This window comes from Moschus berezovskii, chromosome 13, assembly GCF_049115385.1.
Source record: "Moschus berezovskii isolate FMDL1 chromosome 13, NW_MosBer_1.0, whole genome shotgun sequence".
In the NCBI taxonomy this organism is placed as follows: Eukaryota; Metazoa; Chordata; class Mammalia; order Artiodactyla; family Moschidae; genus Moschus; species Moschus berezovskii.
The window spans coordinates 63,577,920-63,596,427 of NC_142472.1; the positions used below are offsets into that span (position 1 = coordinate 63,577,920).

General features: G+C 41.3%; 1 protein-coding gene across 1 annotated transcript in view; it reads left to right on the top strand.

Annotated features, from left to right (window-relative positions):
• Positions 1-18,508, top strand: part of FREM2 (FRAS1 related extracellular matrix 2) — a 167,747-nt gene that overhangs the window by 91,298 nt on the left and 57,941 nt on the right. Inside the window, exons 5-6 of the mRNA XM_088842728.1 lie at positions 2,252-2,377; positions 3,456-3,707. Of these exons, the coding sequence (XP_088698854.1) occupies positions 2,252-2,377; positions 3,456-3,707 (378 nt within the window). The remainder of the gene's footprint in view (positions 1-2,251; positions 2,378-3,455; positions 3,708-18,508) is intronic.

Consider the following 18,508-nt stretch of genomic DNA (forward strand, 5'->3'; position numbering starts at 1 on the left):
GGAAACCTTTGATGTGGTTCACATTAGTCAGCCCTTGGCGTACAGGGCCGGGTGGAGAGGGGTGGAACATGGACCTTGATGACCAGTGTCCATTATTCCAGCATCTTTTATAATCATCCATAGCAGTGTGGATTACTGTTTTCAAAGTAACCAGGAAGCATTTTCTGTGCATATGTGGAACTTCCAGTGAAGCAGACTCCCAGGAAAATATCAAAGCATCTCTTTGGGGGTTTATCATGCCTAGCTATTGACCTAAACGTTTTATTGAATGTTTTATTGGTAGATGGCTCAAACAATAAAGAATCTGCCTGCAATGCAGGAGATGCCAGTTCAATCCCTGAGCCAGGAAGATCCCCTGGAGGAGGAAATGGCAGCCCACTCCAGTGTTCTTGTCTGGAGAATCCCAGGGACGGGGGAGCCTGGTGGGCTTCCGTCTATGGGGTCACACAGAGTTGGACACGACTGAAGTGACTTAGCAGCAGCAGCTATTGACCTAAACGTTTTATTGAATGTTTTATTGGTAGATGGCTCAAACAATAAAGAATCTGCCTGCAATGCAGGAGATGCCAGTTCAATCCGTGAGCCAGGAAGATCCCCTGGAGGAGGAAATGGCAACTTACTCCAATATTCCTGTCTGGGAAATCCCCTGGACAGAGGAGTCTGGCAACTATAGTTCATGGGGTCACAAAGAATTGGACCTGACTGAGCACATGACGGATAGACAGTTTTTCATTGAACCATAATTTTCAACAACTTCATTATGCCATTTTTACTATTTACTGTACCTCTCCTCTACTTTACAAAATGAATCATTGAGACTTACAGTATTGCATAAACATAATGTTGTTTACTCAGTATTATGGTTAGTCCTCTAGGAGAGGAAGGAAATGACAGATGTGTTCCTTACGGTCAATACATAGATTTATCAGTTCTACAGGGACTGCTATTTAGGAAGCAACAAACAAAATCACCAGGTGCCAAACAATGCATAATTATACTTTTAATCATTAATCATTTAGAAGGGACACGTGGGGTTAAAAAAATAATAGAATGGACATTATAAGTTCTGAATTTTAATCTGAACTAGATCAGTAAGAGTTCTTGACGAGTAATTTCAACTCTGTGGGCCCAAGTTCCCTCATCAAAGTGAGAGGGGAGACAAGAGTACTTCTGCGGTCTCTTGTACATCTAAAAGCCACACTGCTCCATCGGAAGATGGTGATCTTCACCATGAGTTTGGATGTAAAGGAAGTGTGTCAGCAGCACTGACTAACTTAAAAGCAGTTACTGGAGTTGAAAGCAATGTTGTGTTCTATTTCTGGGTTAAGAATTCTTTGGTCTGGAGCCCACATGCATTATAGCTGTTTCTTCTCCCCTCCTTTCCCTCCTTCCCCTCGCGCTGAGCTCTTCTGAAAGAGTGTGTGGGGAGGGGCAGGGGCGGGGGTGCCTATATACAATGGAATGTCCCTCAGCCATAGAAAGGAACAAAACTGGGTCATTTGCAGAGACATGGAGACTGTCATACAGAGTAAGAAAGAGACATAGCAAATATTGTATACTAATGAATATATGTGGAATCTAGAAAATGGTCAAGATGGTCTTATTTGCAAAGCAGAAATAGAGACAGAAATGTAGATATGGGGGGGCATGCAGGGAGGGCGGGGCGGGGAGGGTCAATGATGAATTGGGAGGTTTGGATTGACATATATACACTACTGTGTATAACATAGGTAACTAATGAGAACCGACTGTATAGCACAGTGCTCTGTGTTGACCAAAATGGGAAGGAAATTGTTTAAAAAATGAGATGTATGTATACATATGGCTGATTCACTTTACTGTGCAGCCAAAGTTGACACGGCAGCACAGAGTAACTGTACTCCAATTGAAAAAAAAAACTAAATACATTCCCCTCCATCTTGAACCTTCTTCCCACCTCCCCCTGTCCCACCCCGTCCAGGTCATCACAGAGCACCAAGCTAACAATTATGCAAATAATGATAATGATGATAAAGAGGAGGAAGAGAGCAGGGGGGTAACAGTGAACCAAAATAATAATGATGTTAAGAAGAATAATAAAACGGAGATGTATAACAAATAAGTAAATAAAATTGAGATCGTACATGAGGAAAAATTTAAAAATAAAAGAATATGCAAGGGGAAATGGTCAGTCACGAGAGCAGTTTTGATTTGCACAAGATCATTTCACATGTAAGAAGCTCAGACAAAAACAATTGTATTTTCTCCTTAGAATCAACTGTGTTCATCCCCCAGTCTGAATACTCCATTGAAGAGGACGTTGGCGAACTGTTCATTCCCATCAGGAGAAGTGGAGACGTGAGCCAGGAGTTGATGGTGATCTGTTATACGCGGCAAGGTAGCTTGATTTGCAAATGAAATAAAATGTCCCCGCAAAGATATAAATAAGCCTCTTAACATGTCAGAGCTCTAACATTAAGCCATGAGGGTTATACATTTTTAGTACAATTTTCAAAAAGAAAAAAAAATGCATGCAGACATCCTCCTTCACTATGGCACCTTTGAGGGCCTGGAAGGACTCTGCTGCTTATTGAAAACATTTCTGATTTACTTGGTTTACTTACTCTAATACTCAAGGCCTTTGGGATTGCCAGAAATTGAAGTTCCCCTCCCCTACTCAAGCCTGCTCAAGTAGGAGATAACTGTTAAAAACAACAACCAAAAAAAAGAGGCAAGAAAATGCATATCCAAGGAAAAGAACTAATTTTAAACTAGTTTGGGACTCATTGCAACCAAATTTAAAAAATGCTTGTTCATTGAGTCAGCATGCTCTGAAAGGTGGTTTTATGTAACACAAAATTTAGATTAATACATAATATCATTAATATTCTAAACAGCTTTCTAGGAAACAGGTAAATTTTTTCTAAGCATATAAAAGAAAAGGTCATATGTGCAGTTAACACCTTAGCAGACTTTCATTAAAATTTTCATTAATGTAAATGAGTTGAAGGTCAATAAAGTATGGTGGTCAAAATGCAAATTTCAGGATCAACCTTGAGCTCTGGGTCCCAGAGCAAGTGGTTTGACTTCTATAAACCTCAGTTACCAAACATGTAAAACCCAACAGACTGGTTAAGAGGATTAAGGAGGCAATGCGTGGAAATCACTTGGAACTTTGCCTCCACACCGTCAGCATTTGATGAGTAGGAGCTATTATATTATATTATTGTGTTGCTTTAAAAAGACCACTGGCGGGAAGCAGAGGAGAAAATACTCGAAATGTAATATTTGTCACGTGGTGGAGACCATTATGAAGATGACTCATGATGCTAGAACAGTGTGTAGGCGCTATTGCGATTTCCAGGAGTATTCATAGATACGATGGACCATGGAAATGCTGTAGATGAAAATAATCATTTCTGGAAACACCCTTGTAGTATGTTTTATAAGCCCCTTTTGGATCCTCCTGCCTCCAGGGTCGGCAAGAGGAACCGTGCCAACGTCTGTGCTCTCCTATTCTGATTACATATCCCGACCTGAGGACCACACCAGTGTCATCCGCTTTGACAAAGATGAGCGGGAGAAGATGTGTAGGGTCGTTATAATTGATGACTCCTTGTATGAAGAGGAGGAGACATTCCATGTTCTCCTGAGCATGCCGATGGGTGGGAGAATTGGATCAGAGTTCCCAGGGGCTCAGGTTACAATCAAACCCGACAAAGATGACGGTAAGTACTAATTTACCTAAAAATTATTCCTCCTACCGGGCAGACCAGCCCTCTAAACATTCTAGAGGCAAAGCCCTCTAAACAGAAAGAATGAGAGTATGAAAGAATTTTCATGTGCACATTTATCTTATGCTTGACTTTATAGTGTGATTAAGTTTCTAGGCTGGCTGCATCAGTTCATTGTCTTTCTTGATTTAGTGCTTTGGAAGGGTAAAGTCACACCGATGTGTATTTTTTCCTGTATACAGTTTCTTTGACAATGTCATGTCCCGTTAAGTGGTTAAACTTTAAAAATTTCATGGCGAAGAATCAAAGCAGTTTTAATAGATGATTTGTTACTTTATTTGTTTTGCTTCGATTGTAAAAGCTTATTTTTTGTAACTTGAATCTCTGTGTTTGAACTTGTTTAACCAAGAAACTAGCAGACACTTCTATTAAATGAAGAACTAGGAAGGTGATAAGTATATGGGAAATTAAGTCCAACAGGCTTCCGAAAAGGAGGAGAGTTTATCCTGACTCTTCTTCATGCTGCTGCTGCTGCTAAGTCACTTCAGTCGTGTCCGACTCTGTGTGACCCCATAGACGGAAGCCCACCAGGCTCCCCCGTCCCTGGGATTCTCCAGGCAAGAACACTGGAGTGGGTTGCCATTTCCTTCTCCAATGTGTGAAAGTGAAAAGTGAAGTCGCTCAGTCGTGTCCGACCCTTAGCGACCCCACGGACTGCAGCCTACCAGGCTCCTCCATCCATGGGATTTTCTAGGCAAGAGTACTGGAGTGGCTTGCCATTGCCTTCTCCGGACTCTTCTTCATGAGGGAAACCTAATTACCATAAAATAATCCTTCTCCCAAGCGTCCCTGGTGGCTCAGATGATAAAGAATCCACCTGCAATGCAAGAGACCTGGGTTCAATCCTTGGGATGGGAAGAAACCCTGGAGAAGGGAATGACAACCCACTCCAGTATTCTTGCCTGGAGAATTCCATGGATACAGGAACCTGGCAGGTTACAGTCCATGGGGTCATAAAGAGTTAGACATGACTGAGAGACTAACACACACATACACAAATGTTTGTTCATTAGGAAGAGTATGTTAAGTCAGTGCCAGCAATATTTCACTAATCTTTGCTGTCAATCTTTGGAAGTAAATTAAGGAACATTTCAGCTGATTCCATTTTCTGCTTTTGTGTGCCAACCCAGGGGTTGGGGTTTTAGCTATAGTGGCTGAGGTTTTAACTATAGTGGCTGGCTTCCTCAGCCACCCTGGAGAAATTATCACGCTGGTAGATATAAACCAGAGACATGTAAAAGGTAGAATGATGCACCCTGTGGTAAATGTAAGTCAAGTCAGTGCCATTCAAAAGCTTACTGACATGAGAAAAGCTTTCTCAACAGCAGGAGTACCATAGAGAAGAAAATATTTTTCTAGTGCTAGAAAAATATATCATGGTATGGTGTGCGGGTGAAATATGGTTTATTCGTTTGAACTGAACTGACAGGTCTGGTCACCATCCTTTTTATTCTTGAATACTATTATTTGCAGTTGGGTAAACTCCAGTTAAATAAGGGCTCTCCTGGTGGCTCAGCTGGTAAAGAATCCGCCTGCAACGCAGGAGACCTGGGTTCGATCCCTGGGTTGGGAAGATCTCCTGGAGAAGGAAAAGGCTAACTCCAGTATTCTGGTCTGGAGAATTCCATGGGGTTGCAAAAAGTCAGACAGGACTGAGCAACTTTCACCTTCACCTTACCAGTTAAGTAATATCAGGTCAATATGTAAGGAATGGCCAAACTCAGTTAAACTAACAGCTTGATGAAGGGACATTCTGCCAAGAATGACATTCTTCATCTTAGCCGAGAAATGATGACAAAGTTACATTCTGTATTTAGTATGCTTGAGTTAGAACAATATTAAAAATCAAGAAATGGAAAAATGAGTTTCTAACTGCTTAGAATATTAATGGATTGAAGCCATTAACAGACTGTTTAATATGGTTGATAATGCTAAGGATTCAGTGAAAGCTAATGGATGTTTAATGAGTTTCTCGTCTGTGGGAGGCAGTGCAAGAATGCGCTGAATAGCAAAGATTAAACCAGTTTCTCCACATGGGAAGAGCACTAGTTTAATGATGTAGATATTACACTCTTTGAAAACAAAAATAAGATAAAGGAAGGCATATATGAAATGTCTTGCCTTTTAAAAAGACATTGAATCTCACATACCACACACACAGTGAATATTTATTGTGTACTTACTAAGTGTAATGTGTGGGGACTATAGAGACATTTAGTATGGAGGCCAAGATCTCACGAAGCTTAAAATATGTTTGGGAAAAAAAAACTAAGTACATAAAAGGTTAAAGGAGAATAATTTATAAATGATCATTTGGAACAATAAAATGGAGACAGAAGATGGAGTTCAGTTCAGTTCAGTCACTCAGTCACGTCTGACTCTTTGCGACGCCGTGGAATGCAGCCTGCCAGGCTTCCTTGTCCTTCACCATCTTCCAGATTTTGCTCAAATTCATGTAGGTGATGCCATCCAACCATCTCATCCTCTGTCATCCCCTTCTCCTCCTGCCTTCAATCGTTCCCAGCATCGGGGTCTTTTCTAATGAGTCAATTCTTTGCATCAGGTAGTCAAAGTACTGGAGAAGGGAATGGCAAGAAAACTGAGCAAATGCACAAAATGAAGTACCTTATTGGAGTTTTCAGATAATAAATACACCTTTAGACCTTTAAAAAAAACTGGTTTTAAATGTTGCCTCTTTTTAAAATAACTAAAAACTAAAATGGTGCAGTCTGCTTCCCTCATTTTGTACCTCCTTTGAGTTAAACATAAACCATATTATGATAAAGGGTCACTTTGTATCATTTTTTCAAATTGTAGTAGTTTCAGGAGAGGAGCTGTGCAATTACAGGATCAATTTATTTTTGACAAACTCATGAGTGGGAGAGGGCAGGAAGAAAAAGAGTGTTGGTGAATGTGAATGAGTGAATCATTCCCTAAATATGATTAGGAGGGTCCAGAGAAGGGAGACTTTCCAGGCTTGACCATGGGAGGACCCACAGGGTCCCCAAACCCAGTCTTCTCTTCTTAAATTCTGGACCTGGCTGGACACAGAGCCTAGAAGGCCAGCTATTTATTAGGAACAGCTCCACATGGGGCTGAGGGTACAGGGACATGCATTAAAATAAAGGCAAGTGAGGAAGGGTCTGAGGCTGCTGGGATGGGTTCATTAGCCATGGGGGTACCTTAGACTCAACCTGGTATGGTCATCGGCTCTCAAGGACCTTGCCACAATGCTGTTGAGAACTAGTCTTTTTGAAACTGTTGGTACAGTTTCCTCCTCACAGCAGGAAAGGCATTCAGAGCTTTGTTCCTCTGCACACACACGAACTTGGCAAGCAACCACTTGAATCTCTTCTGCCAGTCGCATGAAAACATTCACCGCTATTACCAGAAAAGGCAAAAGCTCCAGAGTTCTCTATGAGAACAGCTCACCATTTTATATAATTTACATTGAAAAATGACCTTATGGCTCCCAAGAAAGTGAGCACAGGGAACCATGCCAGGGCATGGGGACGGTTCACCCAGAAGTAAGCTCTCAATTTCATGGAGTGTAAGCTAACAGCTGTGTTGTCTTCTAGAGTGATTCTAAGATATTAAGGATGCAATATTGAATAGAATCCTACTGTTTGCAGTATTAAGCCAACTCATATCTTTGTTTTTCAGGTCTCCATAGACAGCATATATGTCATATAATAATAACTATAACAAGGAAACCGGAGTGGGTTGCCATTTCCTCCTCTAGAGCAGCTTCCCAACCCAGGGATCAAACCCACATCTCCTGCATTGATATTACAGCAGCCACCTGGGAAGCCCAATAACTATACCACTGAGCCACCTGAGATTCTTTACCACTGGGCCACCTGGGAAGCCCAATAACTATAATATATGGTCATTAATAGGGGCTTCCCAGGTGGCACTAGCAGTAAAGAACCCACCTGCCAATGCAGGAGACATAAGATATGCAGGTTCAGTCCCTGGGTCGGGAAGATCTCCTGGAGGAGGGCATGACGACCCACTCCAGAATTCTTGTCTGGAGAATCGCACGGACAGAGTAGCCTGGGCTACAGTCCATGGGGGAGCAGAGAGTCAGACACGACTGAAGCGACTTAGCATGCATGCATAGTCACATTTAACTATTGTATATGATAACACTAGCTTAACTGTGCTAAGCCTTTTACTTAAATGATTTCATTTAATACAGAGACACACAGACTATGAGCATGGTTCCGTTATACTCAGTTTTATTATCTTTGAGCAGCTAGGTAACCTGCTCAAGGTCAAATAGCTGAGAAGAATTTGCCAGGCTGATAACACAGAGTCCATGGCACCAATCAGTATGTTGCCCACATCACAGTGTACTGGCAGCATGTATACTTAGCAGATATTATATAGTGTATCAGTTCAGTTCAGTTCAGTTCAGTCGCTCAGTCGTGACCGACTCCTTGTGACCCCATGAATCACAGCACGCCAGGCCTCCCCGTCCATCACCAACTCCCGGAGTTCACTCAAACCCACCTCCATCGAGTCAGTGATCCCATCCAGCCATCTCATTCTCTGTCGGCCCCTTCTCCTCCTGCCCCCAATCCCTCCCAGCATCAGAGTCTTTTCCAGCGAGTCAGCTCTTCACATGAGGTGGCCAAAGTATTGGAGCTTCAGCTTTAGCATCAGTCCTTCCAATGAACACCCAGGATTGATCTCCTCTAGAATGGACTGGTTGGATCTCCTTGCAGTCCAAGGGACTCTCAAGAGTCTTCTCCAACACCACAGTTCAAAAGCACCAGTTCTTCGGCGATCAGCTTTCTTCACAGTCCAGCTCTCACAGCCATACACTATAATATTCGAAAATAGCATGAGGCACCTTGTAGAGATGAAACAAGCTGTATACTTTTCTATGCATGCAGCACTTGATGATCCTAGAATACTTCAAACGTTAGCAGTTGCAAATATTCGGCTAACTTGTGCATGAATTATTCTGGTTCACCTTTATCAATTAAAATTCCTCCAGGATCATTAGGAGAACATATGAGAGGAGTCTGGCAGTTCAATTGCACAAAGTAAAGCACTGCTTTTCCACATCATTTAGCAAAGTGCCTAGTGGAAGGTTTTCCCATCTGAAGGACTGGATTTGAACTGTCTTGTCAAGCCCTTATGGATAAATGGCATCTTGTGTTTGTTTTGTCTTTTGCATGGTAATACTATCTGCCTCACTCCCATCTTTTCCACACGGGAGAGAGAATGCTGGCTATGTAATACCATCTTGTAGATGTTGAAGGATAAATATTGCTGATTTATTATCACTACATCCCTGGAAGCAAGTCACTAAAAACATTAGAAACCTCAAGATCTCAGTCACAGGTGGACTCCATGTTAGTGCTAAAAATCACATAAATGTGAGAAGCAACTTCTCAGATCCTAGACTTCAGATTTTAATAAGCCCAATTTCAATAAGCTTGAAATTATTATTAAAAGAGATACTACAATTAAAACAACAAACTTCATTAGAGATCAAACCATTAGAAAAGATCTCTTAGTAAATGTTAGTGTCAGCATCAGAAACTCCAAATTATTCGCCAGCAGCAGAGGTTTAGTGTATCCTTTTGTCTAAATCATCAAACACAAAGAAAATGCCGATAAGCTGAAGCTACAGCTTAGCTGAAAACAAAACTTTTAAAGCCTTGACCGGCATGCTCCATGATGTAAAGGGAGGTCAGAATTTATGAAATACTACAGGGAAATCACAGAGGTCTGAGTATTTATTTAGTAAGTCCTGACAGTGTACATATATGTACCTGTGGTCTGTTGAAAATATATGCTTCATAAAATTAATTACTAATTAGACAACAGCATCTCCTTTAATTGTTTTAGAATGAAAAGTTAAGAAAGCATTTTGGAATTTATGTACTATTTTCTGAGATGTTTGGTTGAGCAATTGGTCACTGTAGAAATGTGACACTTGTTAGTTTGGTTTTCTAGACACTTGTCACCAAATGAGGGTAGATCTCAGATTAGAAGTCCTGAAGGGCCACCACTTTCTCTGGATATCTTCCTTGCTCTGCACAGGTAGATGCTACCTTTCACAGGAGGCTGATGAATTTTATGATTTCCCTGAGAAGCAGGTCTTCATTCTGCCTTACTGAAGCAGACGTTTGCATCTCTTCTTCTCTCCCTTTATTCCAGGTTTATCAGTCATATACATACATTTTTTTGTCATTGGCCTTTTAAATTTTCCTTTAAATGACTGTCAAGAAACTTGCTACTGACCTCGAGGGATACAAAATTACCCAGTAAAAATGCAGGTAATGTCATTTGATAACACCAGTAAGCTGCATCGTGCTACAAAGAATCACAATAATAATGTATGTTAGGATTATAAAGTGTAGCTAAAACTAAAAAAGCCTCTTTTCTTTGGGCCATTTGTAGCAATTTGAAGCACTTAAAATTATGGATAAAACTTTCCCCTTCACACTTCTAGAGACATAAAGTATCACTTCATCCTTTTCCTAAGAAATAGATCTTCATTCTGATGTAGTGAAACAGAAGACTGAAATAATAAGTATTCAGACATTTGCTTATTTAAAATGTTTGCTGAGCATCTCTAATGCCCCAGATGCTGTGCTAGGGTGAAAGAGAGGAAGGATTTGTCCTGCCCTCACTCACTCACTCTCTCTATATATATATAGATAGATATAGATATGTATATGTATATATATATATATACATCAACATCACATAACACTTAGTAGTACCTTTCCTGAGTAGCATGCACCCCTGAAGGCACCAAGGACACCGCGATGAACAAGACAGGCCCAATCCATAGAGGATTTCCGCGAGAAAATAGGCAAAGCGATATAAGATCAGTTCAGTTCAGTTCAGTTCAGTCGCTCAGTCGTGTCCGACTCTCCGCGACCCCATGAATCACAGCACGCCAGGCCTCCCTGTCCATCACCAACTCCCGGAGTTCACTCAAACTCATGTCCACAGAGTCCGTGATGCCATCCAGCCATCTCATTCTCCGTCGTCCCCTTCTCCTCCCGCCCCCAACCTTTCCCAGCATCAGAGTCTTTTCCAGTGAGTCAACTCGTCGCATGAGGTGGCCAAAGTATTGCAGTTTCAGCTTTAGCATCAGTCCCTCCAATGAACATCCAGGATTGATCTCCTCCAGAATGGACTGGTTGGATCTCCTTGCAGTATAAGGGACTCTCAAGAGTCTTCTCCAACACCACAGTTCAAAAGCATCGATTCTTCGGCGGTCAGCCTTCTTCACAGTCCAACTCTCACATCCATACATGACCACGGGAAAAACCATTGCCTTGACTAGACGGACCTTGGTTGGCACTGATAAAACCAGGTTCCACATGCAATGAAGTGAAATGAAGTAGCTCAGTCATGTCCGGCTCTTTGCAACCCCGTTGACTGTAGCCCACCGGGCTCCTCCCTCCATGGGATTCTCCAGGCAAGAGTACTGGAGTGGGTTGCCATTTCCTTCTCCAGGGGATCTTCCCGACCCAGGGATCGAACCCGGGTCTCCCTCATTTCAGGCAGACGCTTTACCCTCTGAGCCACCAGGGAAGGCGCATGCAATGGGTGCTTTCAAAACAGCATGGAGTGCCACCTGAGATTCCGGAAAAGTCACACCAAGAATCGGGAAGACTGAGTCATGGGAGTTGGCAGCCCAGAAATTGATGTGCGTTGTCACACATCCCCTCGGGCTGTGACAGTCCCATCACCGTGAAGACCACTACAGTGTCCGGATGAGCCGAATCACAGAACAGGTCAGCAGTCATGGAGTTAAACACAGTCCTGGGGAAAGAAGTCAAACGACTGGTAGAGCTTTACTAGTCAGTACTTAAAAGTCAGAAGAGTCAGAACATTGACACTGCGAGAGAAAAATACCTTTCTCTTTACACTTCATAGGACTGAAATGTATCTCAGCTTCCATTTCCCTGAGGGTGTTTCACAAACAACCTGCTTTACAATCTCAGGAAGGATGCCACAAAGCTGGAACTCTGCGGTCAAAATGCCAACAAGAGACCCGTTCTTCTTTTGTTGTCATTGTTTGAGAATCACACTTATTCAGAAGGGTGAATTTTCAGGATTGCACCCACTGCCAGGGAAAGCTTTAAAAAGCTTCGCATTCTCAGTGCTGCAAGGTGATCCTCTAAGTACAGAAGAAAATTGTAGAGAGTATAGATGCCACTTTTATACTTTGTAGATCTGTGGTGTGTGGTCCCTAGCTCAGTAAACTGGTAAAGTACTATCTACACTACACAATGGGCTTCCCCAGTGGCTCAGTGGCCAAGAATCCACCTGCTCATGCAAAGAGCCGCAGGAGATACGTGTTTGATCCCTGGGTCGGGAAGATCCCCTGGAGAAGGACATGACCACCCACTCCAGTATTCTTGCCTGGAGAATCCCATGGACAAAGGAGCCTCATGGACTACAGTCTATTGGGTCACAAGAGCCGGACATGACTGAAGCGACTTACCGTGCAAGCACACACTCTGCACAACAGGGATGAAAGATGGACTGAGAGTTGTACCCACTTTCCAAGGGGTCATTATCCTCCCAACGCATCTAGCTTGCTTGCCTTGACTGACATTGGTCCAGAATATATAAAGTTCTTTAAAATGTCAGCACATCTTAACAGCTCTGTATACCAGACTTTCCTCAATATACTGAGAGGACAAATAAACTATTAGCAGGAGAGGTTTGATTAAGTCTCTGAGGACAATTTCATTACTGTGTTCAAAACATGATATCCCTCGACATTTCTGTGAAGAGGGAAACTCCATTAAACTCTTACGTTATCATTGTGGGGGACCCGATAATTAAGTTATGTGAGGGGTCTGTTTCTTATTTTTCTTTTGAAACAAGGAAAGTACTAGAGGCATTTGAGTCACCACGGCCCTAGCTCCTTAGCTTCTGAAAGAAATCAATGCAATTCAAGGGAAAAAATAGAGAACAGTAGTCTTTGCTCTAACCTGGTTTTCCTCCTGTATTTTTTTTTTTAATTACTTTATTTACTATTTATTTATTTGGCTGCACCAAATCTTGGTCGCTGCATGCAGGTTCTTTAGTTGCTGGCATGTGGGATCCAGTTTCCTAACCAGGGATTGAAACTGGGACCCTGCATGGGGAATGTGGACTCTTAGCCACTGGACCACCAGGGAAGTCCCTCCTCCTGATTTCTTAATCTTGGTGACTAGTTCTACCATGACTAGACTTTCTTCTTCCACTCTCCACCCCAAATCCTTGATTCTGTTTCCTTTATACCTCCAAATGTAATATGTTTCCTGTCTTTTTCACTCATCAGAACTGCTACCATCTTGTGCTAGCCAGCTTCATGTGCAAGTCACTTCAGTCTTGTCCAACTTTTTGTGACCCCAGGGACTGTAGCCCATTAAGTTCCTCTGTCCGTGGAATTCTCCAGGCAAGAATACTGGAATGGGTTCCCATGCCCTCCCCCAGTGGATCCTCCTGACTCAGGGATCAAACCTGCGGCTCCTGCATTGCAGGTGGATTCTTTACTGCTGAGCCACTGGGGAAGCACCCAGCCAGCTGCATTATCTGGCCTAAATTCCTAAGATTGCTAACTAGTCTCTCTGCTTCCAGTTTGCCCACCTGCCATGGCCATCCATTCTCCAGACCCTTTACATGCATGTTTCATCACATCCCTCCCCTTCTTGAAACTGAACCCACTTGTCATGTGATAACTTCAAGGGTGAGCTTCCAACCCCTTGGCATAGCACACGTGACCTGCTATTGCCTTCTTTTTTATTTATATTTATTTGGGTCTTAGTTGTGGCATGTGGGATCTAGTTCCCTGACCAGGGATTGAACCTGGGCCCCCTGCACTGGGAGCTCAGAATTTCCACCACTCAACCACCAGGGAAGCCCCTGGCTGATGCCTTCTGTTTTCCCTTTTCTCCCATCTCCGCATCCCAAGTAGCATACCAGCCATGCCAAATGCTTCCTAAGCCCCAGACACTTGAAGCTGTTCCTTTTATCCCAGGAGGTTATATGGCTTTATTTTTTTTTAATCTCACTTTTTAAAAATATTAGACAGCTCTTCTCTATAAATTAAGACAAAGCACAAGTTGAAAGGGTGAAATACGATGTTATCTTGGGACCCAGATATATTACTGAGTAAACTTTATCTGAATATGAGAAATCGTTTGAAAATCATAATGTCTATATTTTTATCTTCTGGATTTATGGTTTCTCCTTACTGTGCAAACCATTTATAAGAAAGAATGATTTTCTAACTCTTATTTTTCCTTGAGAGGAAGCAACTGTTTTCCTTGCAATGAAGAATTGGGATAGTCAACATAAACAGGTCGCACGGATGTTAAATGAGAGAAATAGTTGCCAACTAGTATCATTATCGACAAGAAAAACACCAATCTGAGAAGACCATGAAGGGGATGTGCGTAGACCCAAAAGCTCAGTGACCTGACTTGGCACAGCTGGGCTGGATTTTCTCCATATTGCAGATCAGAAACCTAAGAACCAAAGAGGTTGACTTCCCCAGTGTCAGGCATTTCTGAAATGACTGAAAGGGGACTTCACTCATGGCTTGTAGGAGAGCTGCTTCGGTGTTTTTTTCCTCATCACACTACAAGAGAATGGAAGAGTCCTGGACCACTTTTGAGGGTCTACAGTAAGAAGCAATGGAGCAGAATCACCCCTGCTACTGGGTAATACAGGGAAAAACAGGGAAGGAGGATTCTTACAGAAACGGAGCCCACTGTCTCAGCTGGAAATGGAATGGCCTTAGCCATCTATTCTAGAATCCCTTTCTGTGCTGCCTGCAGGCGTGTTTCAAGTGTCAATTACTGAACAGTCTGTGGTCAAGGTTATTTATTTTTCCAGTGTCAGCCACGTGCGTTTATTCCTGAGACCTCACACAGACGGCGTTTGACACCGTACTGTTTCTCCGTTCAGCTGTTGGGATTCCCACATAAATCATCCTGATGGCAAAGTCTCTCTGGATTCTGAAATCTTACTTATGAAATTCTCTTTAGTCAGCAGGAATAAAAATGTACATGCCTGCCTTCTGAAGGGTGATTTGGGGAGCAGTAACAAATTTAAAGGAATGGAGAAATTAAGCATAACATGACCCCTTATTTTTCTTTCCTTTCTATGAAGGTTTGATCTTGTTTTTATTTTTAATGAAGACATTTTTCTTCATAACTGAGAAATATTGATCTATAACATATTCTAATTTTTCTCTTACATGGACTATTCCGGCTCGGTCTTTACAGACTCTCATTAAGCTTCTTTTAAAACAAAATATTCTTTAAGTGCAAACTTTTCCATTATTTAATCATTTTCAGAGACAGCACTACATCATGAAAAGAAACACAGCTTTTGCAATCTTAGAGACTTAGGCTTGAATGCCGCATCTGCTATGTCCATGCTATGTAACCTTGAGATAATTATTTAATATAAGTCTACATTTCATTTGATTTGTAAACAGCGGATAAAAACAGTGACCTTAGAAGCAGCCTATTAACCTATGGGCTGTTGGGAGCAGCATAGGTTAATATAACAAGATTCTAGAGATTCTGATGTGACCTAAAGAGGCAGACACTCAGCGATTAAGTCATAATATTACTCTTACACTAACTGTGGTATTTATTGGTGTGTTTTCACAAGATAAGATTTAGAAACATAATGATTATTTTGTGTTTTTTTATTTTTATTTATTCATTTATAATTTATTTCTGGCTGTGCTGGGTCTTCCTTGCTTTGTCTAGTTGCAGCCGGCTGGGCCTACTCTTTAGTTGCGGTGGCTCTTCTTGCCCTGGAGCACAGGCTCTAGGTCTTGCAGACTTCAGCAGTTGCAGCACATGAGCTGTCAGTCATTGTTAGCCCACAGGCTTAGTTGTCCCAAGGTATGTGGGATCTTCCCAGACCAGGGATTGAACCAGTGTCCCTTGAATTGAAAGGCAGATTCTTAGCCTCTGGGCCACCAGGGAAGCCCTAACTGTGATGATTATTTGTGTTGGTAACACTGCAAGCAGTCTGCACACTTTCTGTTTTTTTGATCTCATGTGTCAGGCTCTATGCTTCTCACTGGAGTTTACAGATGATTACGGATGAACAATACTTGATTTATGCCTTTGGGGGTGTCTCTGCCTAATGAGGGAGAGGAGTGAGTGAGTGAATAGAGCGTGAAAAGTGCGACGTGAGAAGTGTGAGCTGGCTGGACTTGCTTGACTGTCAGCTGGGAGGAGGGTATACGTGAGAATGGAAAGACACCAACTGTAGGGCCTTTCTGACTCTTAGATAATGACTTTTTGAAAAGCACAATAACTGCTCCGTTCCCTAGAAAGCACACTCCTCCACAGCACTGCAAAACACTGCAGCGAGGTGGTAAAGAGGCCAGAATCTGTTAAGAGTTAAACATGTTTCAGATCTTAACAAGAGAGAAGCGACTCTCTGCTTTGTCATAAATACTTTTCTTAAATCTAATGTTTTAAGAAATGTTAGTTTTAATATTTTGAGGCTGTGTTTCATGGAGGTATGTTATGCAGATTAATTCTTGCTTAGTATTAATATTTTTATTACAAAATTATTGCACAAGAACCAAACAGAAGTACATCAACCAAATGGCAGTAGTCTTAGCTCCCTCGTCAAACCCACCCTCCCTTGAGGTCACTTGAGTACCATGTGTGGCTTTTCTGTATACACAGTCACATGCACACATTTCTTTTGACTTTGACTAAAATTAATTGTTGTTATAGCAAAGAAGCAACAAGCACATATTTCCTAGAATATGGGACACAGTCTGTCTTTCTTCCTACTTACTGGCTATTGATCTTGAATTCCTGGACCTCAGTTTCCTTATCTGCATAGTAGAGATGATAAAAAACCTACCTCAAAGGGTTGCTGCTGCTGCTAAGTCACGTCAGTCGTGTCCGACTCTGTGTGACCCCGTAGACGGAAGTCCACCAGGCTCCCCCGTCCCTGGGATTCTCCAGGCAAGAACACTGGAGTGGGTTGCCATTTCCTTCTCCAATGTGTGAAAGTAGTGCTTAAAGCAATTCAGGCACACTAAAAATACTCAATTAATGTTTGCTATTTTACTTGTCCTTCCCTTGCTGATTTGGATGGTAAAAGAACTGCTTGCAACATGGGAGACCCAGGTTTGATCCCTGGGTTGGGAAGATCCCCTGGAGAAGGGGGATCGCAACCCACTCCAGTATCCTTGCCTGGAGAATTCAATGGACAGAGGAGCCTGGCGGGCTACAGTCCATGGGATCACAAAGAGTCAGACATGACTGAACGACTGTGTTATGAATATTATTTTATGTTATACTTACTTCATGTAACAGTGTATCATGAAAAACTTTATGATGGTAAACATAAACCCGACTAATTCTTTTCAGTGGCTACACAATATTTCACAGTGTGGCTGTAACGTATTTTAAAAATTCCCTACTGATGAACATTTAAGCTGTTTTCAGATCTTTTTTCTGTTACACACATGAGATAGTAAATATCTTCTTCACATATGCAAAATATCTTTTATTCCTCTAACGTTTATCATTATATTAGGTTTTAGATGCCATAAAGAATAGTGGTTAGGGAATTGTACATTGAATCCATTGAGTTGAGAAATCAATTAGTGAGTTATGATCAGCTTTCCTTCCTGTCTCTTGTTTATATGAAACAAAGATTGAAAGTCTTAAAAACACTCTTCTAGAGGTGGGTTCTCAACAGTATTTGTTGAATAAATAATATTCAGGAAGCCTTCTTCAGAGGCTACTGGATGGTAGAAAACTCTAATGACCTTGACATTTAAATTTTATTTTAAACTTATATCAATCCTGAAAATGACAAAATCAAAGTTTGAGAATAAAACCAGATTGACAGTAGAATCTCTGATAACATTGTCTTTTCTGGAGAAAAGCTCCCCACATATTCTCAGCTGAAATCTTGGAAAGATTCAGTCCTTAAGTTATACGCATTTTTAGACATGTCCTGTCTTTTCTTTCTTCTTTCTCAGGCAATTATAGTTGGCAAGGGAAAGAAATGTCAAAACATGCCTTTAAACTGATATATACTAAACCTATATTTGAACTTTATTTTTCCAACAGGAATTTTGAAAATGCTTGTTAAGGACTAAATATGAAGTCGTTCTTAAGAATGTTTATGTATTTTTTTAAAGAAAAGTACAGAAAGACCCAGTCAAAATTATTTAACACTAGTTTTTTTAAAGATGTTATTTATAGAAGGAAGTTAACCTGATTTTGTTTTTCTTCCTATTTACAAAAGTAATACATGCTACTTGGGGAAAAAAATAAGTAAACTGTATAGCAAATTAGTGTGTGAAAGAAATGTGTAGCAAAGGAGATAAAATTTCCTCTTAATCCTATCTCTAGGAAATAATGAGTTAGCAATTTGATATATATTCTCTATATATTTTACACCACCTTGCTTTTCTCTTATTGGCTTAATATAGCCTTCTTGCATCCTTTTATTTTACCTATTTTCCTCCAGTTTTGTTTACAGCTATGTCTTTTTGTTCTTTAACCCAGTCTATCAGTTTTCAATAAGAAAAGTTAAGCAATTTACCTTATTCTAATTAAATAATATATTTGTGCTTTTTATTTGGTATCTGTCTGTATGGATTCTTCCTTCACAGCTTCTTCTTTTGTCAAGAAAGTTTTCTGTGTCCTTTTGATTTTTATTTTCTGCTGGTTTCTGTCCTATTGGTGGCAAATCAT